Source organism: Dryobates pubescens, chromosome 40 (assembly GCF_014839835.1).
Source record: "Dryobates pubescens isolate bDryPub1 chromosome 40, bDryPub1.pri, whole genome shotgun sequence".
NCBI lineage: Eukaryota > Metazoa > Chordata > Aves > Piciformes > Picidae > Dryobates > Dryobates pubescens.
This window is the reverse complement of record NC_071651.1, coordinates 1,341,272-1,368,916: the sequence shown is the minus strand read 5'-3', so window position 1 is coordinate 1,368,916 and position 27,645 is coordinate 1,341,272. Positions and strand designations below refer to the sequence as shown.

Below are 27,645 nucleotides of genomic sequence, written 5' to 3'. Positions count from 1 at the left end.
AACCCCCCCCAAAGGCAGGTTTTGGGGGGGTTCTTATTTCACTTTGCTGAGCAGCCCCTCATTATTTGGCTCCTTTAGATGCTGCCAACCTCCTGAGCTACCCAAACCCCAGTCCCTGTCATCCTGCTTGCAGATGCCTCCTCTGAGCTGATTGTGCTGCAAGATTAGCTCCAACCCCCCCCAAAGGCAGGTTTGGGGGGGGGGGGGGGTCTTATTTCACTTTGCTGAGCAGCCCCTCATTATTTGGCACCTTTAGATGCTGCCAACCTCCTGAGCTACCCAAACCCCAGCCCCTGTCGTCCTCCTCGCTGATTCCTCCTCTGAACTGACTGTGCTGCAAGATTAGCTCCAAACCCCTCCCAAAGTCATGTTTTTGGGGGGGTCTTACTTCACTTTGCTGAGCAGCCCCTCATTATTTGGCTCCTTTAGATGCTGCCAACCTCCTGAGCTACCCAAACCCCAGCCCCTGTCGTCCTCCTCGCTGATGCCTCCTCTGAACTCACTGTGCTGCAAGATTAGCTCCAAACCCCACCCTGCCCCATAAAGTCAGGTTTGGGGGGGTTCTTATTTCACTTTGCTGAGCAGCCCCTCATTATTTGGCTCCTTTAGATGCTGGCAACCCAACCCCCCAGCCCCTGTTCTGAGGTGGCACCAGCAGGGCCGGCCCCGTTCGGTGCTCTCCCTGCAGCCGCAGAGGGGACCCCGAACCCAGAAGCAGCTCTTCATTGGGAGCTAAATAACGAAGCCTGCAAAGCTGCAAGGTAGCTAAACCTCCCCTACCTCCCTGCCTGGAACTGAGATGTGTCTTGGTGGGAACTCTTTTCTCCTGTGTGTTCATTGCAGCAGCAGCAGCAGCAGCAGCACATAAAAGGCTGCAGCTGTCGAAGCGAGCAGGAGCAGGGCAGGAACGGGGCGCAGCAGCAGAGAGCTTCATCCCCTTCTCCATCATCCTCCCCCTCCAAAGCAGCTCCAGTTTATGGCTCCTCAAACCACTTGGGTGCAGTAGGGGACACGGCAGCTACGTGCCTCTGCATCCTAACGACAGGCAGGGGCTTGGCTGTGCCCAAGCAGAACAAAAAGCTCAGAGCAAAAGAGGAGCTTGGGAGGTGGGTTGGGGGTTTTTTTTTCCACCCTTGTTTCGTCCTTACCAGCCAGGATCTGTCACTGGAATATGGAGCTGGGAAGAAAGGGGGTGGAGGGGGAGGCAGCTGCAGCTGGACCCCCCCCCCCAGGAAAGAAGCAACCCTTTTGGGGGTGGCTTGGAGGAGGCTGAAAGGAGCAGGGGGGGAAGCTGAGCGATGGTGGGGGGAAAAGCTAAAGGGTGAGTGGTGGGAGGAGGGGGTCAGGGTTGGTTGTTCTGCCCCAAGGAAGTCACACCCTGGGCCAGTGTTGGGCTTTCTGGTTCAAGGGAGACTGGGAGCTGCTGGAGAGAGGCTGGGAAAATACAGAATCAACCAGGTTGGAAGAGACCTTTGAGATCATAAAGCCCAGCCTGTGTCACCCAGCACCATCTCATCAACTCAACCATGGCACCAAGGGCCTCAGCCAGGCTCTTCCTAAACACCTCCAGGGATGGGGACTCTACCACCTCCCTGGGCAGCACATCCCAGTGGCCAATCTCTCTTGCTGGGAAGAATTTCTTCCTCACCTCCAGCTTAAACCTCCCCTGGCACAGCTTGAGACTGTGTCCTCTTGTTCTGGTGCTGGTTGCCTGGGGGAAGAGACCAATCCCCACCTGGCTGCAACCTCCCTTCAGGGAGTTGAAGAGAGCAAGGAGGTCTCCCCTGAGCCTCCTCTTCTGCAGGCTAAGCAACCCCAGCTCCCTCAGCCTCTCCTCACAGGGCTGTGCCCCAGACCCCTCCCCACTTTGTTGCCCTTCTCTGGACACCTTCAAGCCTCTCAATGTCCTTCTTAAACTGAGGAGCCCAGAACTGGACACAGGACTCAAGGTGTGGCCTGACCAGTGCTGAGTCTAGGGCACAATGACTTCCCTGCTCCTGCTGGCCACACTAGTGCTGATGGAGGCCAGGAAGGCCAATGGCATCCTGGGCACACTGCTGGCTCATGTTCAGCCTACTGTCAACCAGTACCCCCAGGTCCCTTCCTGCCTGGCTGCTCTCCAGCCACTCCAACCCAAGCTGTGTGGATGCCTCTTTGGGCTCATGCCCAGCACACCCCCTGCAGTGTGTCTGTAACACAGAGGATACTTTTTGCTCTAAATAATTCTTTCCTGTTCCAACTAACATTGTGTTCTAAACCAAAACCACATCATGAAGATGCTGAGGGGCCTGGAGCAAAGGCTAAGAAGGTGCTGAGGGGCCTGGAGCAAAGGCTGAGAGCCCCCGGGGCTGTGAGCCTGGAGGAGAGAAGCCCCAGAGGGGATCTGAGCAACGCTCAGCAAGAGCTGAAGGCTGGGGGGGGGGGGGCAAGAGGCTGGGGCCAGCCCCTGTTCAGTGGTGCCCAGGGACAGGCCAGGGGGCACAAACTGGCACCCAGGAGGTTCCATCTGACCAGAAGGAGAAACTTCTTTGGTGTGAGGGTGCTGAAGCCCTGGAGGAGGCTGCCCAGAGAGGCTGCGGAGTGTCCTCTGGAGAGCTTCCAACCCCCCTGGCCGTGGTGCTCCTGGGCAAGCTGCTGTGGGTGCCCTGCTGGAGCAGGGGCCTTGTGCTGGGTGAGCTCCAGAGGTCCCTCCCAACCCTACCATGCAGGGAGTTGGGAATTTTTCTGCCTCTTTTAATCCCAACAGCTCCTCTTGAACGACCTGAGGACGTCCAGCCCATGAGAGACCTACAGGGACAAGGCCAAGGCTCGTTCCTGGGACTGGTGGAGCTGGGATGAAGATCCAAAGGTGCAAGTCCAAAGCTTGAGCTGCTACAGTGCTAACCCCATGGCTGGAGAAGCCCACAGCAAACTGTGGGGAGGACAGGCTGAGGGAGCTGGAGAAGAGAAGGCTCCAGGAAGACCTCACAGCAGCCTTCCAGTGCCTGAAGAAGCTCCAGGAGAGCTGGGAAGGGACTTTGGGCAAGGGCTTGGGAGTGACAGGGTGAAGGGTGATGGATTTAAGCTGGAAAAGGAGAGATTGAGACTGGAGAGGAGTAAGAAATTGTTTAGAGTGAGGGTGGAGAGAGTCTGGCACAGGCTACCCAGGGAGGCTGTGGCTGCCTCCTCCCTTGAGGTGTTCAAGGCCAGGCTGGATGAAGCCTTGAGCAACCTGGGCTGGTGGGAGATGTCCCTGCCCATGGCAGGGGCATGGATGCTCTTGGAAGGTCCCTTCCAACCTGAGCCATTCTCTGAATCTCTTTTCTCTCTTGCTTTGGATGCTCCAAGCTCCCAAACCCCACCTTGGGCTGCAGCCCCCAACGTTTGTTGCCTCATATATTAAGAGAGCAATAGAGATTGAAGGGATAATGGTGATGGCAGCAGAGTGTCCACAGCAATAAAAGTGCTCCTCAGCTTGCTTAAATGCTGAGGCCTCCATCCCATAAACATTATTTCTATTATATGACAAGATAAGAGGCTCCAATAAACCACCCTGGGAAGGAAAAAGCAGCTCCTGGCCTCGTGAAGAGGAAACAACAAACCTCTGGGCTGGGTGTTTGGAGGTGGAGGGGGAGGAGGAGGCTGAGAGAGCAGCAGCTGGGTAGGACCCAGAGGGAAAGGGAGGAAATTGGGAGATGAGGGGTAAGGATGGGTGGGGGAAATGGAATGAGGAGGAGGGAAGGTGATGTGGGGTAGCTGGAAAGAGGGGAAGGCTAAGGACTGGGGTTGGAAGGGATCTTCAGTCTTCCACCAGCCCAGGTTGCTCAAGGCCTCATCCAGCCCTGGTCTTCAACACCCCCAGGGAGGAGGCAGCCACAGCCTCCCTGGGCAGCCTGGGCCAGGCTCTCACCACCCTCCTGCTGCACAACTTCTTCCTCAGCTCCACTCCCACCCTGCTCTGCCTCAGCTTCAAACCATTCCCCCTGGGCCTGGCTCCAGACACCCTCAGGAGAAGTTCCTCTGCAGCCTTCCTGCAGGATCCCTTCAGGTATTGCAAGGCAGCTGTAAGGTCCTCCTGGAGTCTTCTCTTCACTCCCTGCTCCCTCAGCTGCTCCTCAGAAGTTCTCTAGCCCCTCAATGTCCTTCTGGGAGTGAGGAGCCCCAAACCTGACCCCAGGATTCCAGCTGTGCCCTCCCCAGTGCCCAGCCCAGGGGCAGAACAACCTCTCCCTCCTCAGCCTCAGCCAGGAGCCTAAGTGCAGAACTTCCCTCCAAGGCTTCAGTCAGAAATGTGTCACCTGTCCTCTGGAGGAGAAAGCACCCCAGCAACCTTGAGAAGAATCCCTGCTAGGAGCCCTGCCTGGCTCTGGCACATGCAGGAGGCAGCTGTGGCCTGCAGAGGGGCTGCTGGGAAGGGATCAAGTCCAGGAGCCAAAAATAAAACCCCACTTAGGACCTAGCAACCACAACATGTTTACAGCCCCCACTCCCAGCCCCACCAGCTGTGGTGATACTGGGGGCACAGCCAGACCTGCTGGGCTATTTTGGGCAGCCCCATTCCCCCTCTTTCCCCCTCTCCTCACTTCCCTGCAGAGTTCACTTCCCAGCTTTTTCCTCCACCAAACAGCAGGAAGGAAAAAAAGGGCAGAGAGGGGAAAGGAGGAAGCTGCTACCAGCTCTAGGGGAGAGCAGCAGCTGAGGGTTCAAAGCAGCAAAATCAGGAGGTGGGGAGGGGGAGAAAAATCACCCAGTGAGGGTTGGAGCTTCCTGTCCAAACCACTTTGGCTGTGCTCTCTCCCTGCTCCTTCTCCAGGGTCCTCCCCAGTGCCACATTCCCAAGGGACAGATCCCTGCTTTTAGCCCAAGTGTCCCAGTGCCCGAGCTGGCAGCGCCAGCCAGGAGCTCATCCAAGAGGGGATGGCTCCAAAGAGCAGGAATCTGCAGGGACACAAGCAGCAAAGGGCCAGGAATGAGAGAAGGGAAGGGAGTTGCAGGAGCCAGGGTGGTGAAAGGACTTGGAGAGGTAGAGGCCAGGGGGCGACCCCAAAAAGGAGGATCCCGATGAGCCATGGCAGGGGGATAGGAACTGGATGACCTCCAGCCCCCCACCAGGTGATCTCCACCAGATGACCTCCAACCCTCCACCAGATGACCTCCAGGCTCCCACCAGATGACCTCCAACCCTCCACCAGATGACCTCCAGGCTCCCACCAGATGACCTCCAACCCCCCACCAGATGACCTCCAACCCTCCACCAGATGACCTCCAGGCTCCCACCAGATGACCTCCAACCCTCCACCAGATGACCTCTAGCCCCCCACCAGATGATCTCCACCAGATGACCTCCAACCCTCTACCAGATGACCTCCAGCCCTCCACCAGATGACCTCCAGCCCTCCACCAGATGATCTCCAACCCTCCATCAGATGAGCTCCAGCCTCCCACCAGATGACCTCCAGGCTCCCACCAGATGACCTCCACCAGATGACCTCCAACCCTCCACCAGATGACCTCCAACCCCCCACCAGATGACCTCCAACCCTCCACCAGATGACCTCCAACCCTCCACCAGATGACCTCCAGCCTCCCACCAGATGACCTCCAACTCTCCACCAGATGACCTCCAGCCTCCCACCAGATGACCTCCAGGCTCCCACCAGATGACCTCCAACCCTCCACCAGATGACCTCCAGCCTCCCACCAGATGACCTCCAACCCTCCACCAGATGACCTCCAGCCCCCCACCAGATGATCTCCACCAGATGACCTCCAACCCCCCACCACATGACCTTCAACCTCCCACCAGATGACCTCCAACCTCCCACCAGATGACCTCCAACCTCCCACCAGATGACCTCCAGCCTCCCACCAGACCAGGTTGGTCTCCTGGCAGGTGCCCATGGCAGTGGGCTTGAAACTCTCTGACCTTCAAGGTCCCTTCCAACCCAACCCAGTCTTTGGACCCATGACTGGAAGGAGCAGCAAACACCTGGGGACCACAGCAATGCACCTGGAAGGATCTGGGGTCCCACAGACAGAACCCACCAGGAGAGATCTCACAGCCTGGGAGCTGCAGCTGGCCAGGTTTAGACTGGAAGAAGAGCAGGCAGAGCAAACTGACCAGGAAAAATCCAGCCTGGCTGCAGAGTGGGTTGAGAGCAGCCCTGAAGATAAAGACTTGGGGGTGCTGGGGGAGGAGAAGCTCCCCAGGAGCCAGCAGTGCCCTCCTGCAGCCCAGCAGGCAGCTGAGTGCTGGGCTGCAGCCAGAGCAGGGTGGGCAGCGGGGCAGCAGAGGGGATTCTGCCCCTGGGCTCTGCTCTGCTCTGCTCTCACCTCACCTCCAATCCTGCCTCCAGCTCTGCTGTCTCCAGCACAAGAAGGTCACAGAGCTGCTGGAGAGAGTCCAGAGGAGGCCACAAAGATGCTGCCAGGGCTGGAGCAGCTTTGCTGGGAGCCCAGGCTGAGGGAGCTGGGGCTGTGCAGCCTGGAGAGAAGAAGGCTCCAGGGGGACCTCAGAGCTGCCTGAAGGGATCCTTCAGGAAGGCTGCAGAGAGACTTTGGCTGAGGGGGGCTGGAGCCAGGACAAGGGGGAAGGGTTTGGAGCTGAGGCAGAGCAGGGTTAGAGTGGAGCTGAGGAAGAAGTTGTGCAGCCTGAGGGTGGTGAGAGCCTGGCCCAGGCTGCCCAGGGAGGCTGTGGCTGCCTCCTCCCTGGCCAAGCTGGATGAAGCTTTGAGCAGCCAGGGCTGGGGGGAGGTGTCCCTGCCCCGGGTGGAGAGGTTGCAGCAGATGATCTCTGAGGTCCCTTCCAACCTGAGCCATTCTCTAACTCTCTGACCCATCAGAGAGCAACTTAACCAAGGAAGGGAGGAAAGGAAGGGAGGAAAGGAAGGGAGGAAAGGAAGGGAGGAAAGGAAGGGAGGAAAGGAAGGGAGGAAAGGAAGGGAGGAAAGGAAGGGAGGAAAGGAAGGGAGGAAAGGAAGGGAGGAAAGGAAGGGAGGAAAGGAAGGGAGGAAAGGAAGGGAGGAAAGGAAGGGAGGAAAGGAAGGGAGGAAAGGAAGGGAGGAAAGGAAGGGAGGAAAGGAAGGGAGGAAAGGAAGGGAGGAAAGGAAGGGAGGAAAGGAAGGGAGGAAAGGAAGGGAGGAAAGGAAGGGAGGAAAGGAAGGGAGGAAAGGAAGGGAGGAAAGGAAGGGAGGAAAGGAAGGGAGGAAAGGAAGGGAGGAAAGGAAGGGAGGAAAGGAAGGGAGGAAAGGAAGGGAGGAAAGGAAGGGAGGAAAGGAAGGGAGGAAAGGAAGGGAGGAAAGGAAGGGAGGAAAGGAAGGGAGGAAAGGAAGGGAGGAAAGGAAGGGAGGAAAGGAAGGGAGGAAAGGAAGGGAGGAAAGGAAGGGAGGAAAGGAAGGGAGGAAAGGAAGGGAGGAAAGGAAGGGAGGAAAGGAAGGGAGGAAAGGAAGGGAGGAAAGGAAGGGAGGAAAGGAAGGGAGGAAAGGAAGGGAGGAAAGGAAGGGAGGAAAGGAAGGGAGATTTGAAACTCAAGCTCTGGATCACTCTCGAATGGGAGCTGTGCTTTGAGGAGGTGCTGAAGGACGTTCCAGGAAGGTGTGCAGGAGGTCAGCTCGGATCCCAATGAATCACCCAGCTCTGAATTGCCTCAGATTCTCCCATTTCAATATTAAGATGAAGAATTGGCAGAATTAGCCAGAAGCAGCAGGCTGGAACAGCAAGAGGAGGCAGCAGGCACCTTTGGATGTCATTTGTGGGAGATGGGGGGGAGATTAAATTTCAAGACATTGTTGTTTGCCTTAATTGCTTGTTTGAATCCGATTTGCAGGTTGTCTGATGGAAGTGCTCACATCATTAAGTGCTCAAATACAGCTCATCCATTTCAGAAATGACTTGCACAATTTCACAGGCAAAGAAGTTTGAGATAAAGAGCAGGCCTGTGAGGAGAGGGGGGGAAGGGGTGGGGAGGGGGGGGGGGGGAAAGAGGGACAAAAAGAGGTGGGGGAGGGAAAGACACACACACAAAAAATAGGGAGAGAAAAGAGGAGGAAAAAAGAGAGGGGGAAAAGAGACACAAAGATAGGAGGAGGAAGAAGAGAGAGGGGGGAAAAGAGAGGGGGGAAAAGAGAGGGGGGAAAAGAGAGGGGGGAAAAGAGAGGGGGGAAAAGAGAGGGGGGAAAAGAGAGGGGGGAAAAGAGAGGGGGGAAAAGAGAGGGGGGAAAAGAGAGGGGGGAAAAGAGAGGGGGGAAAAGAGAGGGGGGAAAAGAGAGGGGGGAAAAGAGAGGGGGGAAAAGAGAGGGGGGAAAAGAGAGGGGGGAAAAGAGAGGGGGGAAAAGAGAGGGGGGAAAAGAGAGGGGGGAAAAGAGAGGGGGGAAAAGAGAGGGGGGAAAAGAGAGGGGGGAAAAGAGAGGGGGGAAAAGAGAGGGGGGAAAAGAGAGGGGGGAAAAGAGAGGGGGGAAAAGAGAGGGGGGAAAAGAGAGGGGGGAAAAGAGAGGGGGGAAAAGAGAGGGGGGAAAAGAGAGGGGGGAAAAGAGAGGGGGGAAAAGAGAGGGGGGAAAAGAGAGGGGGGAAAAGAGAGGGGGGAAAAGAGAGGGGGGAAAAGAGAGGGGGGAAAAGAGAGGGGGGAAAAGAGAGGGGGGAAAAGAGGAAAGGTCTCCAGAGGAGGCTCCTCAACCTCTCTGGGCAGCCTGCTCCAGGCCTCCAGCAGCTTCACACCAAACAACTTTCTCCTCCTCTTCAGATGGAACCTCCTGGGGGCCAGTTTGTGCCCCTTGGCCTGGCCCTGGGCACCACTCAGCAGCCAGGCCTCAGCCTCTTGCCCCCCACAGCTCCTTCAGCTCTTGGCTGAGCATTGCTCAGAGCCCCTCTGGGGCTGCTCTGCTGCAGGGTCTCAGCCTCTGCTCCTCACAGAGCTGCTCCAGGCCCCCCAGCAGCTTCCCAGCCTCCTCTGGACCCTCTCCAGCAGTTCCTCTCTCATGGATTGGGGAATCCAGCACTGGACAAAGGACTCCAGCTGTGGTCTCACCAGGGCAGGGTAGGGAGGGACAAGAGCCTCTCTTGCCCTGCTGGCCACACTCCTCTGAATGCCCCCAGGTGGCCATTTGCCTTCTTGGCCAGGAGGGCACTTTGCTGGCTCATGGAGAACTTCTTGTCCACCAGCACTCCCAGGTCCTTCTCCATGCAGCTGCTTCCCAGCAGGCCTCCAGCAGCCTGGGCAGGTGGAGGGTTGGTGCAGGGCCTTGTGCCTCCCCAGCTGCAGGACCCTCAGGAGGTTCCTCTCCTCCAGCTCCCCAGCATGAGCAGCTCAAGATGCCCAGATGGATGGGGGGCATCCACCCTCCAACACAACCCTCCCCTTTATCTCCTCCTTCCAAGCCTCATCTCCTGCCTCCAGACCACACCAACCCTGCCCCAACCTTGACAGAGGTCTCCAGACCTCCCTCATGCCCAGAAGCAGGACAGGTTCCACTCATCACAACCCTCCCCTCTCCTCCTTCCAAGCCTCACCTCCTGCCTCCAGACCACACCAACCTTGCTCCAGCCTTGATGGTGGTCTCCAGACCTCCCTCATGCCCAGAAGCAGGCCAGGTTCCACTCATCACCCTCCCATCTCCTCCTTCCAAGCCTCACCTCCTGCCTCCAGACCACACCAACCCTGCCCCAACCTTGAGGGAGGTCTCCAGACCTCTCTCACGCCCAGAAGCAGGGCAGGTTCCACTCCTTTGGAGCTCCAGTAGCTGTCACCTAACTTGGATTGCCAGGCTGCAAGCTCTCTGCTCTAGTGATGGAAGAGCCCCCCCACCACTGAGCAAAGCCTCCCCCAAGCAAAGCCCCCCCCCCAGGTCCTACCTGGCCACAGCCTGGGGCGCTGCACACGAAGGGTCTGTCGTCGCCCATGTTTGGTGCAGCTCAGCTCAAGCTGAGGAGAGAAAAAGAGAGGGGGGAAAGGGGGGAAAAGGTTAAAGAAGCAAGCAAAAGTCCAAACACCCAGAGCAGAAGCTGCCCTTTGGGGGGCTGTGGTTAAATCCAGGGCAGGACAGCAGGGAGGGAGGAGGTTTCGGTGGCCTGGCCATCCCCAGCGGGGAGAAATGGATCCAGGTGGAGGCTCAGGAAGGTTTTGGGGGGTGGAGGGGGGCAAGGCCATGGAATGGGTTCAGTTGGAAGAGACCTTGAAGATCATCCAGTTCCAACAACCCCCCTGAAGATGTGACAGCGTGGGCACAGGGGCAGGAAGAGTTTTGGACCCTTGGGCATCCCCCTGAAGCCCACCTAGAAGCTCGATGGACCCTTGGTGTCGCCAGCTGCAAGCTGGGGATGAAGGTCACCACCTGCAAAGGGCCATCCAGTGCAGCAAGGGCTGCAGAAACAGCCCCCCCCAGGAGGATGGTGTGGAGGAAATCCCAGCATGGGAGGATCTGGAAGGGACCTCTGGAGCCCCAACCCCACCCCTGCCCCAGCAGGGCAGCCCCAGCAGCTTGCCCAGGGGCACAGTGCCCAGGGGGGGTTGGAAGCTCTCCACAGCCTCTCTGGGCAGCCTGCTCCAGGCCTCCAGCAGCCTCACACCAAACAATTTTCTCCTCCTCTTCAGATGGAACCTCCTGGGGGCCAGTTTGTGCCCCTTGGCCTGGCCCTGGGCACCACTCAGCAGCCAGGCCTCAGCCTCTTGCCCCCCACAGCTCCTTCAGCTCTTGGCTGAGCATTGCTCAGAGCCCCTCTGGGGCTGCTCTGCTCCAAGCTCTCAGCCCCAGGGCTCTCAGCCTCTGCTCCTCCCAGAGCTGCTCCAGGCCCCCCAGCAGCTTGCCCAGGGTGGGGTTGGAAGCTCTCCACAACCTCTCTGGGCAGCCTGCTCCAGGCCTCCAGCAGCCTCACACCAAACAACTTTCTTCTCCTCCTGCCCCTTGTCCTGTGCCTGGGCCCCACTGAGCAGAGCCTGCCCCCAGCCTCTTGCCCCTCAGCCTTTAGCCCTTGCTGAGCATCACTCAGATCCCCTCTGGGGCTGCTCCTTCCCAGAGCTCTCAGCCTTTGCTCCTCACAGAGCTGCTCCAGGCCCCCCAGGAGACCCTTCCCTTGCTGCACCTCAGGAGGTTCCTCTCCCTCACCTCTCAGAGCCTGAGGGGGGCTGGCAGCAGCTCCTCCCAGTTTGCTACCCACAGTGTCCCTGAGGCTCCCCAATGCCCCTTCAGGCAGGTGACTGAAGAACCCTCAGAGCAAACAAGTTTCCCCTCTGTCCTTTTTTAGGGTGGGCTCAACCTGTGCGCCCCACCCCCTGCCAGGGGGACCTCAAGCTGGAATCACACAACCAAACCCAGGCAAAGGTGAAGGACCAGAGGGAAAAAACCCCAACCAGCAACCCCTCAACCCCAACCCAGGAAGCGAGCAGGGGGAAGGAGACAATAAATCCAAGGCCTGTCTCCAAGCCCCAGTTTTATTTGCAGTGGGAGAGAGCTGAAATTTGTCATTTAATTAATTAAGGCCTTCCTGGAGTGGTGCTCAAGTTTACAAGGCAATAATGGGGGCTCCCCAGTGGGCAAACTCCAGAGCTGATGGCAGGGACACTTCATCACGGCTCATAGCCAAGGACAACAAAGCCTCAGCTCCCATCCTGCCACCACTGAGGCTTTGCCTCGGCCCTGAGAAGTGAAAGGGAATGAAGAACACCCAAAAAAAAGAGACCCTGACCCCCCCAAGATGCAAACAAATTCCACCCCCACCCCCACCCCCAGCAGCCACTCCTGGCTTCACAGCAGGGCTTTGAGACTGCCGACCCCTGGGGGTCTTCAACACCTCCTCAAACCACAGCTCCCATTCGAGGGTGATCCAGGCTTGAGTTTAAAACACTCCTCCCCCACCCCCCCCCCCCCCGGTGGAAAATTCCCCACAGCCCTTGGTGAAGCTGCTCTCTGCTGGTTCAGAGAGTTGGAGAATGGCTCAGGTGGGAAGGGAGCTCAGAGGTCATCGACTCCGAGCCCCCCCCTGAGCCATGGGCAGGGACACCTCCCCCCAGCCCAGCTTGCTCCGGGCCTCATCCAGCCCTGGCCTTCAACAGCCCCAGGCAGGAGGCAGCCACAGCCTCCCCTGGGCAGCCTGGGCCAGGCTCTCACCACCCTCCTGCTGCACAACTTCTTCCTCAGCTCCACTTCAACCCTACTCTCCCTCTCCCTCCCCCATTCCTCCTTGTCCTGGCTCCAGCCCCCCTCAGCCAAAGTCTCTCTGCAGCCTTCCTGCAGGATCCCTTCAGGCAGCTCTGAGGTCTCCCTGGAGCCTTCTCTCCCCCAGCTCCCTCAGCCTGGGCTCCCAGCAGAGCTGCTCCAGCCCTGGCAGCCTCTCTGTGGCCTCCTCTGGGCTCTCTCCAGCAGCTCTGTGACCTTCTTGTGCTGGGGACAGCAGAGCTGGAGGCAGGATTGGAGGTGAGGTCTGAGCAGAGCCTGCTCTGCCTCAGCTTCAAACCATTTCCCCTTGTCCTGGCTCCAGTCCTCCTCAGCCAAAGTCTCTCTGCAGCCTTCCTGCAGGATCCCTTCAGGCAGCTCTGAGGTCTCCCTGGAGCCTTCTCCCCCCCCCAGCTCCCAGCAGAGCTGCTCCAGCCCTGGCAGCCTCTCTGTGGCCTCCTCTGGCCTCACTCCACCAAGCTCTGTGTCCCTCCTGGGCTGCTCCTCCCTTGGGACTCATCCAGGTTCCCTTCCAGCCCAACCCCTTCTGGGAGGCTCCGATTCCTCTGCTCAGGATGCAAACCTTGCCTGGGCCACTTGGGGCCAAACTGGGGCTTGCTTCCCTCGACCAGCAACATTTCCACTCATTTCCAAGGCTCAGCCTTCCTTGCAGCTATTAAAGGCAGCCCAGATGCTGCTTTTCTCCTCCCCACCCCCCCCACCCCCCTTGGTATCTCCAGTCCATAAAGCAAAGTGGTCCCACAGCGCCTTAACGAACCAATTAAGAACAAACTCAACCCATTAACAACAAAGACACCTCGGGGTAATGTTCTCAAGCCTCTTAAAGAGGCTCTGACACATTTCATGCCTCACCAGCAGCAATCAAAGAGCAACCTTCCAGAAGAGGAAATCCCCCCAGGAGGTGCCTGGGAACTCATGGAACCCACAGGAGAAACTTCGGGCCGGGTGGAAGGGGAAGGAGGAAGAGGCACCAGGAGCAGGCAGCAGGGTCTGGGAAGCATGGGGTGGGATCTCCAGAGGGGCTCAGAGAATGGGTTGGCTTGGGAAAGGCCTCCCAGGTGATTGAGTCCAACCTCTAAGCTCATCAAGGTCAAGCTGACAGATCAGCAAGGCCAACCTCCAAGACCCCTGAGCCCAGCAAGGCTTTGAAACCCTTCCAGGCAGGGGGACTCCACCACTGCCCTGGGCCAGGCCTGGACAAGCCTCAAGGGGCAGAAATTGCTCTTCATGGCCAACCTGAACCTGCCCTGGGGCAGCTGGAGGCTGTTTCCTCTCATCCTGTCCCTTGCCAGCAGTGTCAGCTCTGTGACACCAGCCCCGTGCCCCCAGCCAAGGGAGGCTGTCCCCAGAAGGCTGAGGGTCACCTGGGATCCTCCCCAGGTGCTCTCACACTGCATGGGAGCAGAGTGGGTTGAGAGCAGCCCTGAAGATAAAGACTTGGGGGTGCTGGGGGAGGAGAAGCTCCCCAGGAGCCAGCAGTGCCCTCCTGCAGCCCAGCAGGCAGCTGAGTGCTGGGCTGCAGCCAGAGCAGGGTGGGCAGCAGAGGGGATCCTGCCCCTGGGCTCTGCTCTGCTCTTCACCTCACCTCCAATCCTGCCTCCAGCTCTGCTGTCCCCAGCACAAGAAGGTCACAGAGCTGCTGGAGAGAGCCCAGAGGAGGCCACAGAGATGCTGCCAGGGCTGGAGCAGCTCTGCTGGGAGCCCAGGCTGAGGGAGCTGGGGCTGAGCAGCCTGCAGGGGAGAAGGCTCCACAGAGACCTCAGAGTTGCCTTCCAATACCTGAAGGGATCCTGCAGGAAGGCTGCAGAGAGACTTTGGCTGAGGGGGGCTGGAGCCAGGACAAGGGGAAATGGTTTGAAGCTGAGGCAGAGCAGGCTCTGCTCAGACCTCACCTCCAATCCTGCCTCCAGCTCTGCTGTCCCCAGCACAAGAAGGTCACAGAGCTGCTGGAGAGAGCCCAGAGGAGGCCACAGAGAGGCTGCCAGGGCTGGGGCAGCTCTGCTGGGAGGCTGAGGGAGCTGGGGGAGAGAAGGCTCCAGGGAGACCTCAGAGCTGCCTGAAGGGATCCTGCAGGAAGGCTGCAGAGAGACTTTGGCTGAGGGGGGCTGGAGCCAGGACAAGGAGGAATGGTGGAGGGAGAGGGAGAGTAGGGTTGAAGTGGAGCTGAGGAAGAAGTTGTGCAGCAGGAGGGTGGTGAGAGCCTGGCCCAGGCTGCCCAGGGGAGGCTGTGGCTGCCTCCTGCCTGGGGCTGTTGAAGGCCAGGGCTGGATGAGGCCCGGAGCAAGCTGGGCTGGGGGGAGGTGTCCCTGCCCACGGTGGTGAGGCTGCAGGAGGTGACCTCTGAGCTCCCTTCCAACCCATGACTCTCTGCTTGCTGCCTCCCTGCTCTCCTCTCAGCCTTCCCACTTGCACTGCAGGAGCTAAAACCTCTCCAGGAGTTAACTTTTCCCCAGCCTGAGCTCCCTGGGACTCCTTCTGGGAGCCTGCTGAGTGCCAAGGCCATGCCAGCTCCAGCTGGGGAGCGTGGTGGAGCCCTGGGAGCCGTGCCAGGAGCACTAACAAGCGGAGCCCAGCCACACAAACGAGGCCATTCAGCCCCCAGATCGTGCTCCAGGCACCAGAGCCAGCCCCAAGGAGCAGCCCTTGGCTGCTGCTGCTGCTGCTGGGAGAGGAGATAAAAAGCCACAGTAATGAGATGGTTATGGATGGCTGCAAGGCTGCAAGGGCTGGGGGAAACATCTCCCTGCAGCACCATAGACCCCTGCAGCACAACATCCTCCTGCTGCACCACAGCCCCTGCAGCACCATAGATCCCTGCAGTACATCCTCCTGCAGCACCACAGATCCCTGCAGCACCACAGCCCCCTGCAGCACCACAGCCCCCTGCAGCACCATAGATCCCTGCAGTACATCCTCCTGCAGCACCACAGATCCCTGCAGCACCACAGCCCCCTGCAGCACCATAGACCCCTGCAGCACAACATCCTCCTGCTGCACCACAGCCCCTGCAGCACCATAGACCCCTGCAGCACCATAGATCCCTGCAGCATCACATCCTCCTGCAGCACCATAGATCCCTGCAGCACCACAGCCCCCTGCAGCACCACAGCCCCCTGCAGCACCATAGATCCCTGCAGAACATCCTCCTGCTGCACCACAGCCCCTGCAGCACCATAGATCCCTGCAGCACCACAGATCCCTGCAGCACCATAGATCCCTGCAGCACCACAGATCCCTGCAGCACATCCTCCTGCAGCACCACAGCCCCCTGCAGCACCACAGCCCCCTGCAGCACCACAGCCCCCTGCAGCACCACAGCCCCCTGCAGCACCACAGCCCCCTGCAGCACCATAGATCCCTGCAGCACATCCCCTGTAGCACATCCTCCTGCAGCACCACAGATCCCTGCAGCACCACAGATCCCTGCAGCACAGCCCCTGCAGCACCACAGCCTCCTGCAGCACCATAGACCCCTGCAGCACCACAGATCCCTGCAGCACATCCTCCTGCAGCACCACAGATCCCTGCAGCACCACAGATCCCTGCAGCACATCCCCCTGCAGCACCACAGCCCCCTGCAGCACCACAGCCCCCTGCAGCACCACAGCCCCCTGCAGCACCACAGATCCCTGCAGCATCACAGCCTCCTGCAGCACCACAGATCCCTGCAGCACATCCTCCTGCAGCACCACAGATCCCTGCAGCACAGCCCCTGCAGCACAACATCCTCCTGCAGCAAAATAGATCCCTGCAGCACATCCCCTGCAGCACCACAGCCTCCTGCAGCACCACAGCTCCTGCAGCACATCCCCTGCAGCACCAAAGCCTCCTGCAGCACCATAGATCCCTGCAGCTCATCCCCTGCAGCACCACAGATCCCTGCAGCACCACATCCTCCTGCAGCACCACAGATCCCTGCAGCACATCCCCTGCAGCACATCCCCTGCAGCACCACAGATCCCTGCAGCACCACATCCTCCTGCAGCACCACAGATCCCTGCAGCTCATCCCCTGCAGCACCACATCCCCCTGCACCACCACACAGAAGCTGGGGGGCAGGCATGGGATGGAATTCCCTGGAATTGCCACTGGCCTGGGAGCTGGCAGTGGGATTGGGGCTGGCTGGCTGCAACCCAACCCCAAACTGCTTCTGGGGAGGGAGAGAGGGAGGAAAGAAACAAATCACCGTGGAGGGAGGAGGAAGCTGAAGGCTCTGCCCACAGCTCTCCAGAGCAGGTTGAGGTTGCCACTAAAATGCAAGGAAGGAAGCATGGAGCTTGGAGACTGCTCCAGGAAAGGCTCCCAGCCTGGAGCTTCCTGCCCCCAGCCAGAGGAACACTCAGCACAAGGGGCTCAGAATGGGGGTGGCAGAAGCTGGGCCAGGGAGGAGGCAGCAGCAGCAGCAAGAAAATGCTTGGAGGGGAACCCAGCACTTGGCTGGGGGTGGGGGTTGGGGCTCCCCAAACTACCTCCACCATGCCCCCTCTCTCCCAGAGGGGCTGGAGAAGGTCCAGAGAAGGGCAGTGAAGCTGGGGAAGGGTCTGGAGGACGAGGGGAAGGGTCTGGAGGACGAGGGGAAGGGTCTGGAGGACGAGGGGAAGGGTCTGGAGGACGAGGGGAAGGGTCTGGAGGTCAGATCTGAACCACCCAAGGCAGTGGTGCAGTCTCCATCCCTGGGAGGGGGCTCCCAAAGCCATGGAGCTGTGGTGCTGAGGGCCATGGTTTGGTGGGGCCCTGGCAGGGCTGGCTCAAGGGTTGGATGCTGTGACCTCTTCCAACCACCAAAGCACTCTGTGGTGCCAGGATTGAGGTTTTTCCTTGCAGCTCTTTTGGGGGTGGGAGGGGAAGGTTTGGCTGGGGAGCCAAGGGCACCAGGAGAAGCTGCAAGCTGTCACCCTGGAGGGGGGAAGAGAAAGCCACAAAGGCTGCAGGGCTCTGCTGCAGAGGCCTCTGGAAGCTCTGGGAGGTCAATGAGGCAAAGCCAACTGTGTCAGCTGGGACAGTGGCCAGGACCTGCTGCTGGGAGTGAAGCTCCAGGAGTCCTTCCCAGGGAACCTGCAGCACAAGGTGGGAAAAGCAAAACCCTGCTGGGTGCTCAGCCCTCAAGCTTCCAGAGGAACCTCTGTCCCATCCCCATGGAGCTGGGACTTGGTCTCCTCCATAGCCCATGGCAGGAGGAGGGGAGGGGAGGGAGGGGGTTGGAACTGGATGATCCTCAAGGTTCCTTCCAAGCCATTCCCTGAATCTCTGAGCCTCCAAAAGGCAGCTGCCAGGACCCAGATCTTGGCACTGCAGCTCTGGGCCTGCCTTGGTGCCTCTCCATGAGCAGTGATAGATCTTCAGCCCTGCTCTTCCTCCCAGCAGGGCCAACCCACTGCAAGAGATCTACTGCAGGAGAGAGAAATCATTCAAGTGGAAGGAAGGAAGGAAGGAAGGAAAAACCTCAGAGACTCCACAGCTCCTTCCTGAGCAGAGATAATGCCAAGAGAGGCTCTGAGAATGGATTTGGTTTTCTGCCTGAGTGACCCAGAAACTGGAGAACCATTTCCTGAAATTCTTGGAGCTGCTGAGGAGCTCCTGGGTCAATGAAAAGCAAAGAGCTGCTGGGAAGGAGGCAGCAGAAGGAGCCCCAAAGCTGAGCCTTGGAGGCATTCTGCTCACAGGCAGAGGTTGAAAGGATTTGGAGCCTGGGTGCTGCCCCCCAGGAGGTTGGGGCTGGGTGCTCTCAAGGCACAGGGCAAGAGGAAATGGCCTCAGGCTGCCCCAGGCTTGGACACCAGGAGAAGTCTCTCCTCTCAAAGCCTTGCAGCAGGCAGCCCAGGGAGGTGGTTGGAACCTCAGCCCTGGAAGGGGTTTCATAGAGGCAGAGGACAGAGAATGGCTCAGGCTGGAAGGGACCTCAGAGGTCATCTACTCCAAGCCTCCTGCCATGGGCAGGGACGACTCATAACCAGCCCAGGCCTTCAACACCCCCAGGGAGGAGGCAGCCACAGCCTCCCTGGGCAGCCTGGGCCAGGCTCTCACCACCCTCAGGCTGCACAACTTCTTCCTCAGCTCCACTCCAACCCTGCTCTGCCTCAGCTTCAAACCATACCCCCTGGGCCTGGCTCCAGACACCCTCAGCCAAAGTCTCTCTGCAGCCTTCCTGCAGGTATTGGAAGGCAACTCTGAGGTCCTCCTGGAGCCTTCTCCTCTCCAGGCTGAACATCCCCAGTTCCCTCAGCTGCTCCTCACAGGGCTTCAGCAGCCCTAGGGGAAGGCTGAAGGTCTCCTAGAGGGAGAGGCTGAAGGGCTCCTAGGGGGGGAGGCTGAAGGGCTCCTAGGGGGGGAGGCTGAAGGGCTCCTAGGGGGGGAGGCTGAAGACCTCCTAGGGGGAGAGGCTGAAGACCTCCTAGGGGGGGAGGCTGAAGACCTCCTAGGGGGGGAAGGCTGAAGGTCTCCTAGGGGGGGAGAGGCTGAAGGTCTCCTGGTGGGGGGAAGGCTGAAGGTCTCCTAGAGGGAGAGGCTGAAGGGCTCCTAGGGGGGGAGGCTGAAGGGCTCCTAGGGGGGGAAGGCTGAAGGGCTCCTAGGGGGGGAAGGCTGAAGGGCTCCTAGGGGGGGAAGGCTGAAGGTCTGCTGGGGGGGGGGAAGGCTGAAGGTCTCCTGGTGGGGGGAAGGCTGAAGGTCTCCTAGGGGGGAAGAGGCTGAAGGTCTCCTAGGGGGGGAGAGGCTGAAGGTCTCCTAGGGGGGGAGAGGCTGAAGGTCTCCTAGGGGGGGAGAGGCTGAAGGTCTCCTAGGGGGGGAGAGGCTGAAGGTCTCCTAGGGGGGGAGAGGCTGAAGGTCTCCTAGGGGGGAGGCTGACCTAGTTCCAACCCATGGCACAGCCCATGGCAGAGGGGCTGGAACTAGAAGATCCTCAACTAGATGATCTTCAAGGTCCCTTCCAACCCAACCCATCCCACAGAGCTCTGAACCTGCCACTCCACAGAGGCAGCTTCCAAGCCCCAGGCAAGCTGCAGCTCTTGGTGCTCCAGCCCAGCTTTGCCCTCTGGCCACTTTAAAGAACTCCAAGCTGCAACTGCTGAGGGGGGGGTTTGAAGTTCTCTCCTCTTCCTCTCTGCAAGCTCAGCACCAAAAGAGAGCTTTTTTGGCCCAGACCCCACCAGGCCCAGCTCTGCTCCAAGTCTGCTTTACTCTGGAAGCAGTTAAAGGGTTGGAAGAGGGGCGCAGGGAGGGTTCCTCACAGGTCTAAGTACACAACTTTGGGCACTGCCTCTGCTCCAGCCCTGCCAAGTCCAGCAGCAGCCAAGTCCCTCACACAGTGATGGCTCTCAAAAGCTGCTTTTGGACTCTTCTGAGGGGGGTTTTAAATAGCAACAAAGGCATTTGGGAGAAGGAGGAGGAGGAGGAGGAGGAGGAGGCTGCCAGGCAGGCCTCAAAACATTCTCCACAAGCACACAAGAGGGGAAAAAAAAAAACCCTCCTAAAAATGAAGAAAAGTTGTGCAAGAGCCCAGCCAAGGGCAGGGGAGTGCTGAACTCTGCAGCTCCAGGCACAACCTGCACTACAGTCCAGGAATCCTTCGGGATGGAGAAGACTTTGAAGCTCCTGGAGGCCCAACCTCGACCCCAGCGCTGCCCCAGGGCACCGCCAAGCCCTGGCCCTCAGCACCACAGCTCCAAGGGCTCTGAAAGCTCCTCCAGGGATGGAGACTCCACCACTGCCCTGGGCAGACTGGGCCAGGCCTGGACAAGCCTCAAGGGGCAGAGATTGTTCCTCATGGCCAAGCTGAACCTGCCCTGGGGCAGCTTGAGGCCATTTGCTCTTGTCCTGTCCCTTGCTCCTTGGCAGGAGACCAACCCCCACCTGGCTCCAGCCTCCTCTCAGGGAGTTGCAGGCCGCTCCTCAGCCTCCTCTTCTCCAACCTGAACCCCCCCCAGATCCCACAGCTGCTCCTCAGAAGTTCTCCAGACCCTTCCCTACCTCCACTGCCCCTCCCCCAGGCCCTCAACATCCTCCTTGGAGTGAGGAGCCCAAACCCGACCCCAGGCTTCCAGCTGTGGCCTCCCCAGCGCCCGCTCCAGGGGGACCATCCCTGCCCTGCTCCTGCTGCCCACACCACTGCTGCTCCAGGCCAGGATCTCCCACCCAAGGAACTCCCTCAAACCCCCCCTTGGTTTTCTTTTAGGGCCAAGGGAAGCAAACATCTCCTGCAGCTTCTCCTCCTCCAGGGCTTTTCGCTGCCTCCCAGCCGGCTCTGAGCTCTGCGGGGGGAGGGCAGCAGAAGCCCTGCAGCGGGCAGCAGAAGCCCTGCAGCGGGCAGCAGAAGCCCTGCAGCAGGCAGCAGAAGCCCTGCAGCAGGCAGCACAGCCTGGGGCTGGCACAGCAGCTCTGTTTACTCAGGAACCAGCTTGCAGCAGCTGGCACCACGTCCCCAGCCCTGCTTCCTTCTCTCACACAAGGGTGGGACAGCAGAGGAGCATTCCGGGCTCCGCGCCGGCTGGCTCGGCCCTGGGACGAGGGTGGCAGTGCCAGGGGGCAGTCCCTGTGCTGCTCCCCTGCAGCTCAAGGGGCTGGATCCTCTCAGGAGGCTCTCACCAAGTGGCTGAGGAGGGCTGGGAGCTTGGCTCTGCCCTCGGCCTGATGTGGCCCAGCAGCTCCTGCTCACCTCCAGCCCCTGGGGGATCCTTCAGGCTGGCAAAGATCTGCCCCGGAGCGGCGCAGGGGCAGCAGAGCCTCCCTCGCCCTGCTGGCCACACTCCTCTCAGTGTCCCCCAGGGGACCATTGGCCTTCTTGGCCACACTTGCCTCAGGCTGGCCACCAGCACCCCCAGGCCCAGCTATCTCCAAGCTCAGCACCCTGGGTGTGCCACAGGGACGTGCAGCACCCCTCAGGCTAACTCCAAGCAGCAAGGGCCCCAGGCCGGGGTGGGGAATGAGACTCGCAAACTGCCCAGGTGGGTCAGAGGGGCTGGCAGCAAGCCTCAGAAGGTTCCTGAGCACCTGAGAGCTTCAAAAAGCCACACAGAGAAGCAGCAGGGCACTGAATGCTCAGGGTGGGCCTTGAGGAAAGAGAGGAGCAAGAAGCAGGAGGTGTCAGAAAGGCCTTCAAGAGGAGGATGCTGAGCTGAAGGCCAACTCCAGGGGGGGGAGGTTCAAGCTCCCCAGAGTTCATGGAGAGCCTGAGCAGAGGGAGCAAGGAGGGCAAGCCCCAGCCTCTAAGCTCTCCAGCTGCCAGGAGGATCCTGGCAAACTGGGGGGAGCTCTCAACAGAGCAAAGCAGCTGGAGGGGTTGGTGTCCAAGGCAGGATTGAGACCCCTGGGGGGGGGGGGGGTCTGGTTTGGCTGAGCAGGGAGCACGGTGGACAAGTTCCTTCTGGACACTCAGCTGCCAGCCCAGTGCCAGGAAGGAGAGGAAATGTTGAACAATTGAGCACAACCCAAGGGCTGCTGCAGCACTGGGCTGCCTCCAGGCTCTCAGGAGGTCTAAAGGACACTAAAAGCCTTTCCCTTCCCACTCCCAACCAACTTGAAGGAGCAGGAATCCCAAACTCCTCCAAGGAAAGCCCACCCTGGCCACAGGTTCAGCCCTGAAAACCTCACCAGAGGCTTCCACTTGAAGCCACAAAGTGTTGGTTTGAGTTGGGTGTCACCACAAGGAGCAAAGCACTGCTCCAGCACCCTCCAAGCCCTGCCACAGAAGGTGAAGCCAACCTGAAGTAAACCAGGGCCAAGGATGCTGACCCCACCTGTTATCCCAACAGGAATCTGGCTGCTCAATCCACCTCCCCCCAAAGCTGCTCCTCCATGGCCCCACACTGGAGTTATTCTTAGTCCCTGCTGAGAAAACCTCATGCAGCAAAGCCAGTTGTGGAGAGCTGCTGCTGGAGTCCTCCTCCAGGGGGACAACCCCTTCAGACCAGGCCCTGCCTGCTGGTAGAAGATCCCTGCCCAGCAAGTGCTGCAGAGAGGCACAAATCAACTGGGAAGTCCAGGGACCTGCCCCTGAACCTTCAGGCTGCCTTTTGGGGGACTTGAGCAAGGACAAGAAGAGAAAACTTCAGCCAAGTGCTGGAGCTGGAGAGGAGGAGGAGGAGGCCCCAAAGGAAGAGGCAGAAAGACCCAAAGGTGGGAGGCTGAGCAGAAGAAGGTTTGGTTGTCACACTCATCCCCATCTCACACCTCAGGAAGGCTGAGGGTCTCCAACCCAATGCTTCTGGCAGCCCCCCAAGACCTGAGCCAGGCTGGAAAGTTGGAGCTACCACGAGATTTGCCTGCAGCAGGGGAGCCAAGTGTGTGGTGAAACCTCCCTGCTACAGGCAGCTCAGAGCTGCCACAGGCCCCCAGCATGGCTCCAGTGTCAGGAAGGAGCTCCTGAACTCTCCCATTCCTGCTGCTTCCACCTTTTCTGCTGCTGATCCCTCTGAGACTGTGTGGGGTGGGATGGGGCTGAGAGTTCCTCCCACCCCCCAGCCACCTGCAGCCCCACACTCAGCAACCTCTGAGCCTTAGTGCCCACTGCACCTTCACCCCATGGGCACCGACGACATCCCCACAGCCACCAGCAGCCCCTCCCAGGACCCAGGCCTGGATCCTCCCCAGCTGCACCAAAAGCTGCAAGCCACCACACCAAGCCCCAAGCCCTGAATTGAAGGGGTCCCCAACAGGGCCCCTCCCAAGGCTCCTCTAACCCCTGAGGTCCCCACATCTGCCACCCCCCAGGGTGCCTCATATCTCTGCAGGGTCCTCCCCAGGACCTGCATGCCAAAGGCCTCCCCAGTTCTCTCTCATCTTCCAAAGCTCTCCCACTCCTCGGAACCCCCCCAGTACCTCTCCAGGGCTCAGTCCTCACTCTAAGATCCCCCTCCCTTTACTGCCCCCCTATATGTGCAACCGCCCTAAGACCCTCCTCAACCCCCCACCCCATATCCCCCGAGTGCAATCGCTCGAGCTCCCCCCCCCCCAACTCCTGAAGGCCTCCCAGGGCCCCCCCTCCAGAGGGCCACACAAACTCTCACCCCAGAGGCCTCCCCACGCCCCTGACACTCCGCTTCCCCCTGACCCTCACTCCACAAGCCCCCAGCCCTGCTGACACCCCGACCCCCACCCCAGATCCCACCCCCCACACCCCCGACACTCCGTCTCCCGCTGATGACCATCCCCAGCCCCCCATGGCCCCCCCAGTTTCTCCCAGTTTCCCCCACCCCAGGGCCCCCCTGGCCTCCGGCTCCCCCCCTTAAGGCACCGCCCGGGCCCCTCGCTGCCTGCAGCAGCCCCGCCCATCGGGGAGGGCCTTACCCCACCGCGGCCCCGCCTAAACCTCCCATTGGCCGCGGCCCCCGCCACTCCGCCCCTAACCGCGAGCTCATTGGTGCAGAGCGGCTGTCAATCAGCACGCAGGGCGGAGGAGCGCGGAGCGGCCGGCCCACAGAAACTCGGGGAGAGTTGTGGGGGGAGGGGCCGGCCGGGGCTCCCCGCTGTTTCCCCCCCCCCCAACACACCCCGGGGGCCTGCCCCGCCGCTTCCTGCCGCCCCAGCCCGGGGCAGCCCCGCCGCGTCGCCGGGCCCGGGCGCCGCCGCTTACCTGAGGGAGGCCGGGGCGGGGCCGGGCCGCGCCGCGCCGCGCCGCCGGGGCCTCGCGCTGCCTGCCGCTCGCGCTGGGGCTTCCCTCCCCCCCACAACACCCCCGCCCCGCGCCAGCCCGCGCGAGACTCTCGCGAGAGTTGAGAGGAGGGGGAACGGCGGGGAAGCCAATGGGGGGCTGCGGGGGGCGGGGCATTCCCGGGGGGCGGGGCAGGGAACGCCCACGGGGGGCGGGGGCAGGCAGAGGGAGGCCTCGGGGAGTGGAGGGAGCAGCGGGAAGGGGGCAGGGGGACAGCCCTAAACTGAAACATGGGGACATCCCTGACACCAGGACACCCTGAAACCGGGACACCTCCAGGACCGGGACACCCCCAGGACCAGGCCACGGGGACACCCTGACACCCTCACACAGGGACACCCCGACACTGGTACACCCCCAACATCCAATCATTCCAACACTCCCGACACCAGGACGTTGTTATCCAGGGACATCCCGACACTTGGCCACTTTGTCACCGGGACACCCCTGGCACTCACACCCCAACACCCAGCAGCACCCCAGTTTGTGACCCTGGGGCTGGCCACGGTTGAGGTGTCCCCATGGAGGTGGTGATGTCCCTGGGCAGGGACAGATGGAGGTGACACATCCCAGGCAGCCATCCCGAGGGCTCCTGCTTGTCCCCGAGGCTCAATGATGTCCCTGTCCTTGGGGGTGTGGCTGAGGGCTCAGAGTGGCAGCCGGGCTCTGGGGATGCTGCCACCTCCCCAGGGTGATCCCAAGGCTGCCCCAGCGGCAGCCACGGGCCAGTGACAAAGGATGGAGCCACCAAGGAGACACGAGGAGCCCAGACCCCCTTATCAAACCGTCTTTATTCCCCTCCTGCCCGCGGCGGGGCTGGGGCTGCCCCCTGCCCCCCTGGGCAGGGGCACCTGGCGCGGTGGGGCGCTGGCTCTGTCACCATCACTGCCACCGGCTCCTTCACATGGCAAAGAGGATGAGGAAGGCCACCATGAGGCAGAAGAGCCCCATGGCCTCGGAGAGGGCAAAGCCCAGGATGGCATAGGAGAAGAGCTGCTGCTTCAGCGAGGGGTTCCTGCGGGGAGGGGACGCCGGGGTCACAACCGGGCCCCGAGCCCCTCAGAGCTCCACCCCCGCGGAACCGCCTCCCCGCCCCCACCCCCTCGTCCTGACCTGGCGTAGCCGATGATGAGGCTGCCGAAGACGGTGCCGATGCCAGCGCCGGACCCTGCCACGCCCACGGTGGCGGCGCCGGCGCCGATGAACTTGGCGGCGGTGTCGATGTCGCGGTGAGCCGCGCTCGTCCGCAGGGCACGGCGGCCACCCGCCCTCGCCTGGGGGGAGAGGGCACGGCAGGGTGGGCAAGAGGTTTGAACCTCCTCCCCCCCCCCCCAGCGCCTCGGTTTCCTCCCATCCGGCTCCCCGCAGCCCCTCGAGGAGCCCCGGGGCAGGCAGAGGGCATTGGCTCAGGGCTCAGTGCCCAGCCCCCGGTGCTCCCCCGGGTTGGGCTGGGTGAGTTACCTGCTCTGTCCGGGCCTCAGGGCTGCTCAGCACGGAGGCAGAGAGGGGCTGGCACAGCACCCGTGAGCTCCTCCTCACCTGCAAGGCACAGCACCCTTCAGTTTGGGCGGCACAGCTCCATCCTGCCCCCGCCTCGGGGCGGCACAACTCCACCCGAGGTCCCCTGAGGCCACTGCTGTCACCTCTGACACCCTCCAAACCTCCTCCTCCCCTCGGGCACCCCACGAGCTGGCAGCACAACAGCTGATCCCAGCACCCAAAAGGAGCCTTTGGGTACCCCACAGCCCTGCCACGGGCACCCCCTAGCCAGAGATCCCAGAGCTGCTGGAGCTGGCACCCGGCCACAGGCTCATTACTGGCAGGGCTGGATCCACCTCCACGTAGGTAATTAATTAATTAGTAACCACCAAATGCTGGCAAACGGTCTTTAACCACAGCAACCCAGTGCCTGGGGCTCTGCTCACCTTCAGAGCAGCTCAGGGTGGCTCTGAACCTGCTAAAGTGTGTCCCCAGACCTCTCCCCTCGTCCCCAGGCTGTTACCTCCCCCTACTCCCTCATCCTGTGAAGGGGACAGGGAGGGGACGAGGAGGCTTTGCCACTACTCACTAGAGCAGGAGTGGAGATGAACTTTGCACAGGCGTACATGGTGAGGGACAGAGGGACACAGGCAGGGCTGGAAGAGACACACAGACACCGGGGGGGTGGGGTGTGAGGGGTGCCCCCGGGACACGCAGGGCACCTGAGGACACACAGGAGGTCTGAGCCATGCAGGAGCAGCAGGGCAGGACACGTCTTGGTCACCCAGGTGAGAGGTCCTGGCTGAGTGCCACCACGGTGCCAGTTCAGAGCTAAGGACTTTGGGGTCCTGGAGTGGCTCCAGTGCAAGGCCTGGGGTGGGGTTTCACCCACTCAGGGGGCAAGGGGGGAGAAGGGGGCAAAAGGAGCTTATGAGGCAGGACAGGCCCTGAGGATCCTGCCTCGGCCCTGCCACCCAGGGCAGGCATGGAGAGAGACTGGGACGGCTCTCGGGGGGGTCACAGCCTGCGGACCCCCAGTGCTGGCAGGGGACATGGGGGCTGGAGAGGGCAGAGCAGGTGAGGGGTGAAGCTTCAGCCTGGAGGGAGGTCACTCCGGAAGGCTCCAGCTCTCCAGCACCCCGGGGGGGACAGAGCCACCCCAGCACCCGGGGCGGGGGGGGCAGTCCTCCAGCACCCAGGGGTGAGTGTCCCACACCCCCACCTCGGGGCCCCCAGCGCCCGGAGCTGGCACAGTCGCCCCCCAACAGGGCAGGGTCACTCCAAACACCGAGGGGTCAGCCCCAGACTCGAGGAGGGGATGCCCCAGCACCAACCGGATCCTCGAGGGGGGGTCGCCCTCCCTGTCCCCTCTCGGGGGGTTTCTTCTTCACTGTCCTCCGCCCCTGAGGCGAGGCCTCCCCTTCTCCACCCCCCAAGGCCTCTCTCAGCCTCCCACCACCCCCCGCGGGGGGTCTGTCTGCCACTCCTCCACCCGGAGAGGACCTCTCTGGCCTCCCCTCGCCCCCACCAAGCGGATGTCCCCCCGGGGGGTGTCCCTCCGGGCCGCTGCCACTCACCTGCGGCGCCGGCAGCGGGCAGGTCGCGGGGGCAGCGAGTGCGCAGGCGCGGCCGGAAGCGCCACCGAGAGGCAGGAGGCTGCCGGCCCCGGAGCGCCGCTCCCCCTCCTGGCGCCGCCTGCTGGCCGGGAGGAGGCGCAGCCGGCAGCGCCGCGCCCTCGGCGGAGAGGCGCCGAGGAGTGCGGAAGGGGAGGAGGCTGCGCTGCGTCATGCGCCCCCTGGCGGCCAGAAGTGGCCTTGCGGGGGGGATTGAGGAGGAGGAGGAGGAGGGAGGTGCAGATACCCAGACGGCTGGGGGGGGGGGGGGGGGGGGAGGGCAGTGTCACCCAAGGGTGCTGGGAACATGGTGCCAGCTCAGGGTGCAGGGGAGAGTGACGTTACCTCAAGGTGCTGGGGGAGTTCTCAGGGTGTTGGGGGGACTGATGTCACGTCAAGGTGCTTGAGGGGTCACCATGGTGCAGGGGGTGCTGATATCACCTCAAGGTGCTAGGAGGTTCCGTGCCACCCCAGGGTGCTGAGGGCCAGCGTCACCCGAAGGTGCTGGAGGGGATCAGTGTCACTTTAGGGTGGGTGTTGGGGGGGGGGGGGATCAGTGTCACCTCAGGGTGCTGGGGACCCCCCAGGGTGCAAGGGGGGTGATGTCACCCCAAGGTGCTGGGAGTCAGTGTCACCTCGAGGTACTGGGGGCTCCTCAAAGTGCGGGGTGAGATTCGGTGTCACCACAGGGTGCTGGGGACACAGTGACACCACAGGGTGCGTGCGGGGTTGAGGCTGTCAGGGACCAGCGTAAGCCGCCCGTAATTAA

The 27,645-nt window shown here is 61.2% G+C and overlaps 2 protein-coding genes across 2 annotated transcripts in view; both read right to left on the bottom strand.

Moving 5' to 3' along the window:
* Positions 1-23,809, bottom strand: part of LOC104304672 (cyclic AMP-dependent transcription factor ATF-7) — a 65,774-nt gene extending 41,965 nt beyond the window's left edge. The window contains exons 1-2 of the mRNA XM_054177404.1: positions 23,707-23,809; positions 9,826-9,895 (exon numbers count right to left, since the gene is read on the bottom strand). Of these exons, the coding sequence (XP_054033379.1) occupies positions 9,826-9,873 (48 nt within the window). The 5' untranslated portion in view covers positions 9,874-9,895; positions 23,707-23,809. The remainder of the gene's footprint in view (positions 1-9,825; positions 9,896-23,706) is intronic.
* Positions 23,810-24,627: 818 nt separating this feature from the next.
* Positions 24,628-26,867, bottom strand: ATP5MC2 (ATP synthase membrane subunit c locus 2). The gene is made up of 5 exons (XM_054177459.1): positions 26,841-26,867; positions 25,853-25,919; positions 25,246-25,323; positions 24,898-25,058; positions 24,628-24,799 (listed from the first exon to the last, which is right to left on the bottom strand). Exons 2-5 carry the CDS (start codon positions 25,889-25,891, stop codon positions 24,685-24,687), a joined length of 393 nt encoding a protein of 130 aa, XP_054033434.1. The 5' UTR covers positions 25,892-25,919; positions 26,841-26,867; the 3' UTR covers positions 24,628-24,684.
* Positions 26,868-27,645: the final 778 nt, after the last annotated feature.

Bases quoted from the DNA above. Each gene is read 5' to 3' on its own strand.
- ATP5MC2 (XM_054177459.1), bottom strand. From the start codon at position 25,891: ATGTACGCCTGTGCAAAGTTCATCTCCACTCCTGCTCTA. The intron at 25,324-25,852 runs GTGAGTAGTGGC...TGTGCCTTGCAG, and splicing joins TCATCTCCACTCCTGCTCTA to GTGAGGAGGAGCTCACGGGT. The intron at 25,059-25,245 runs GTAACTCACCCA...CTCTCCCCCCAG, and splicing joins CTGAGGCCCGGACAGAGCAG to GCGAGGGCGGGTGGCCGCCG.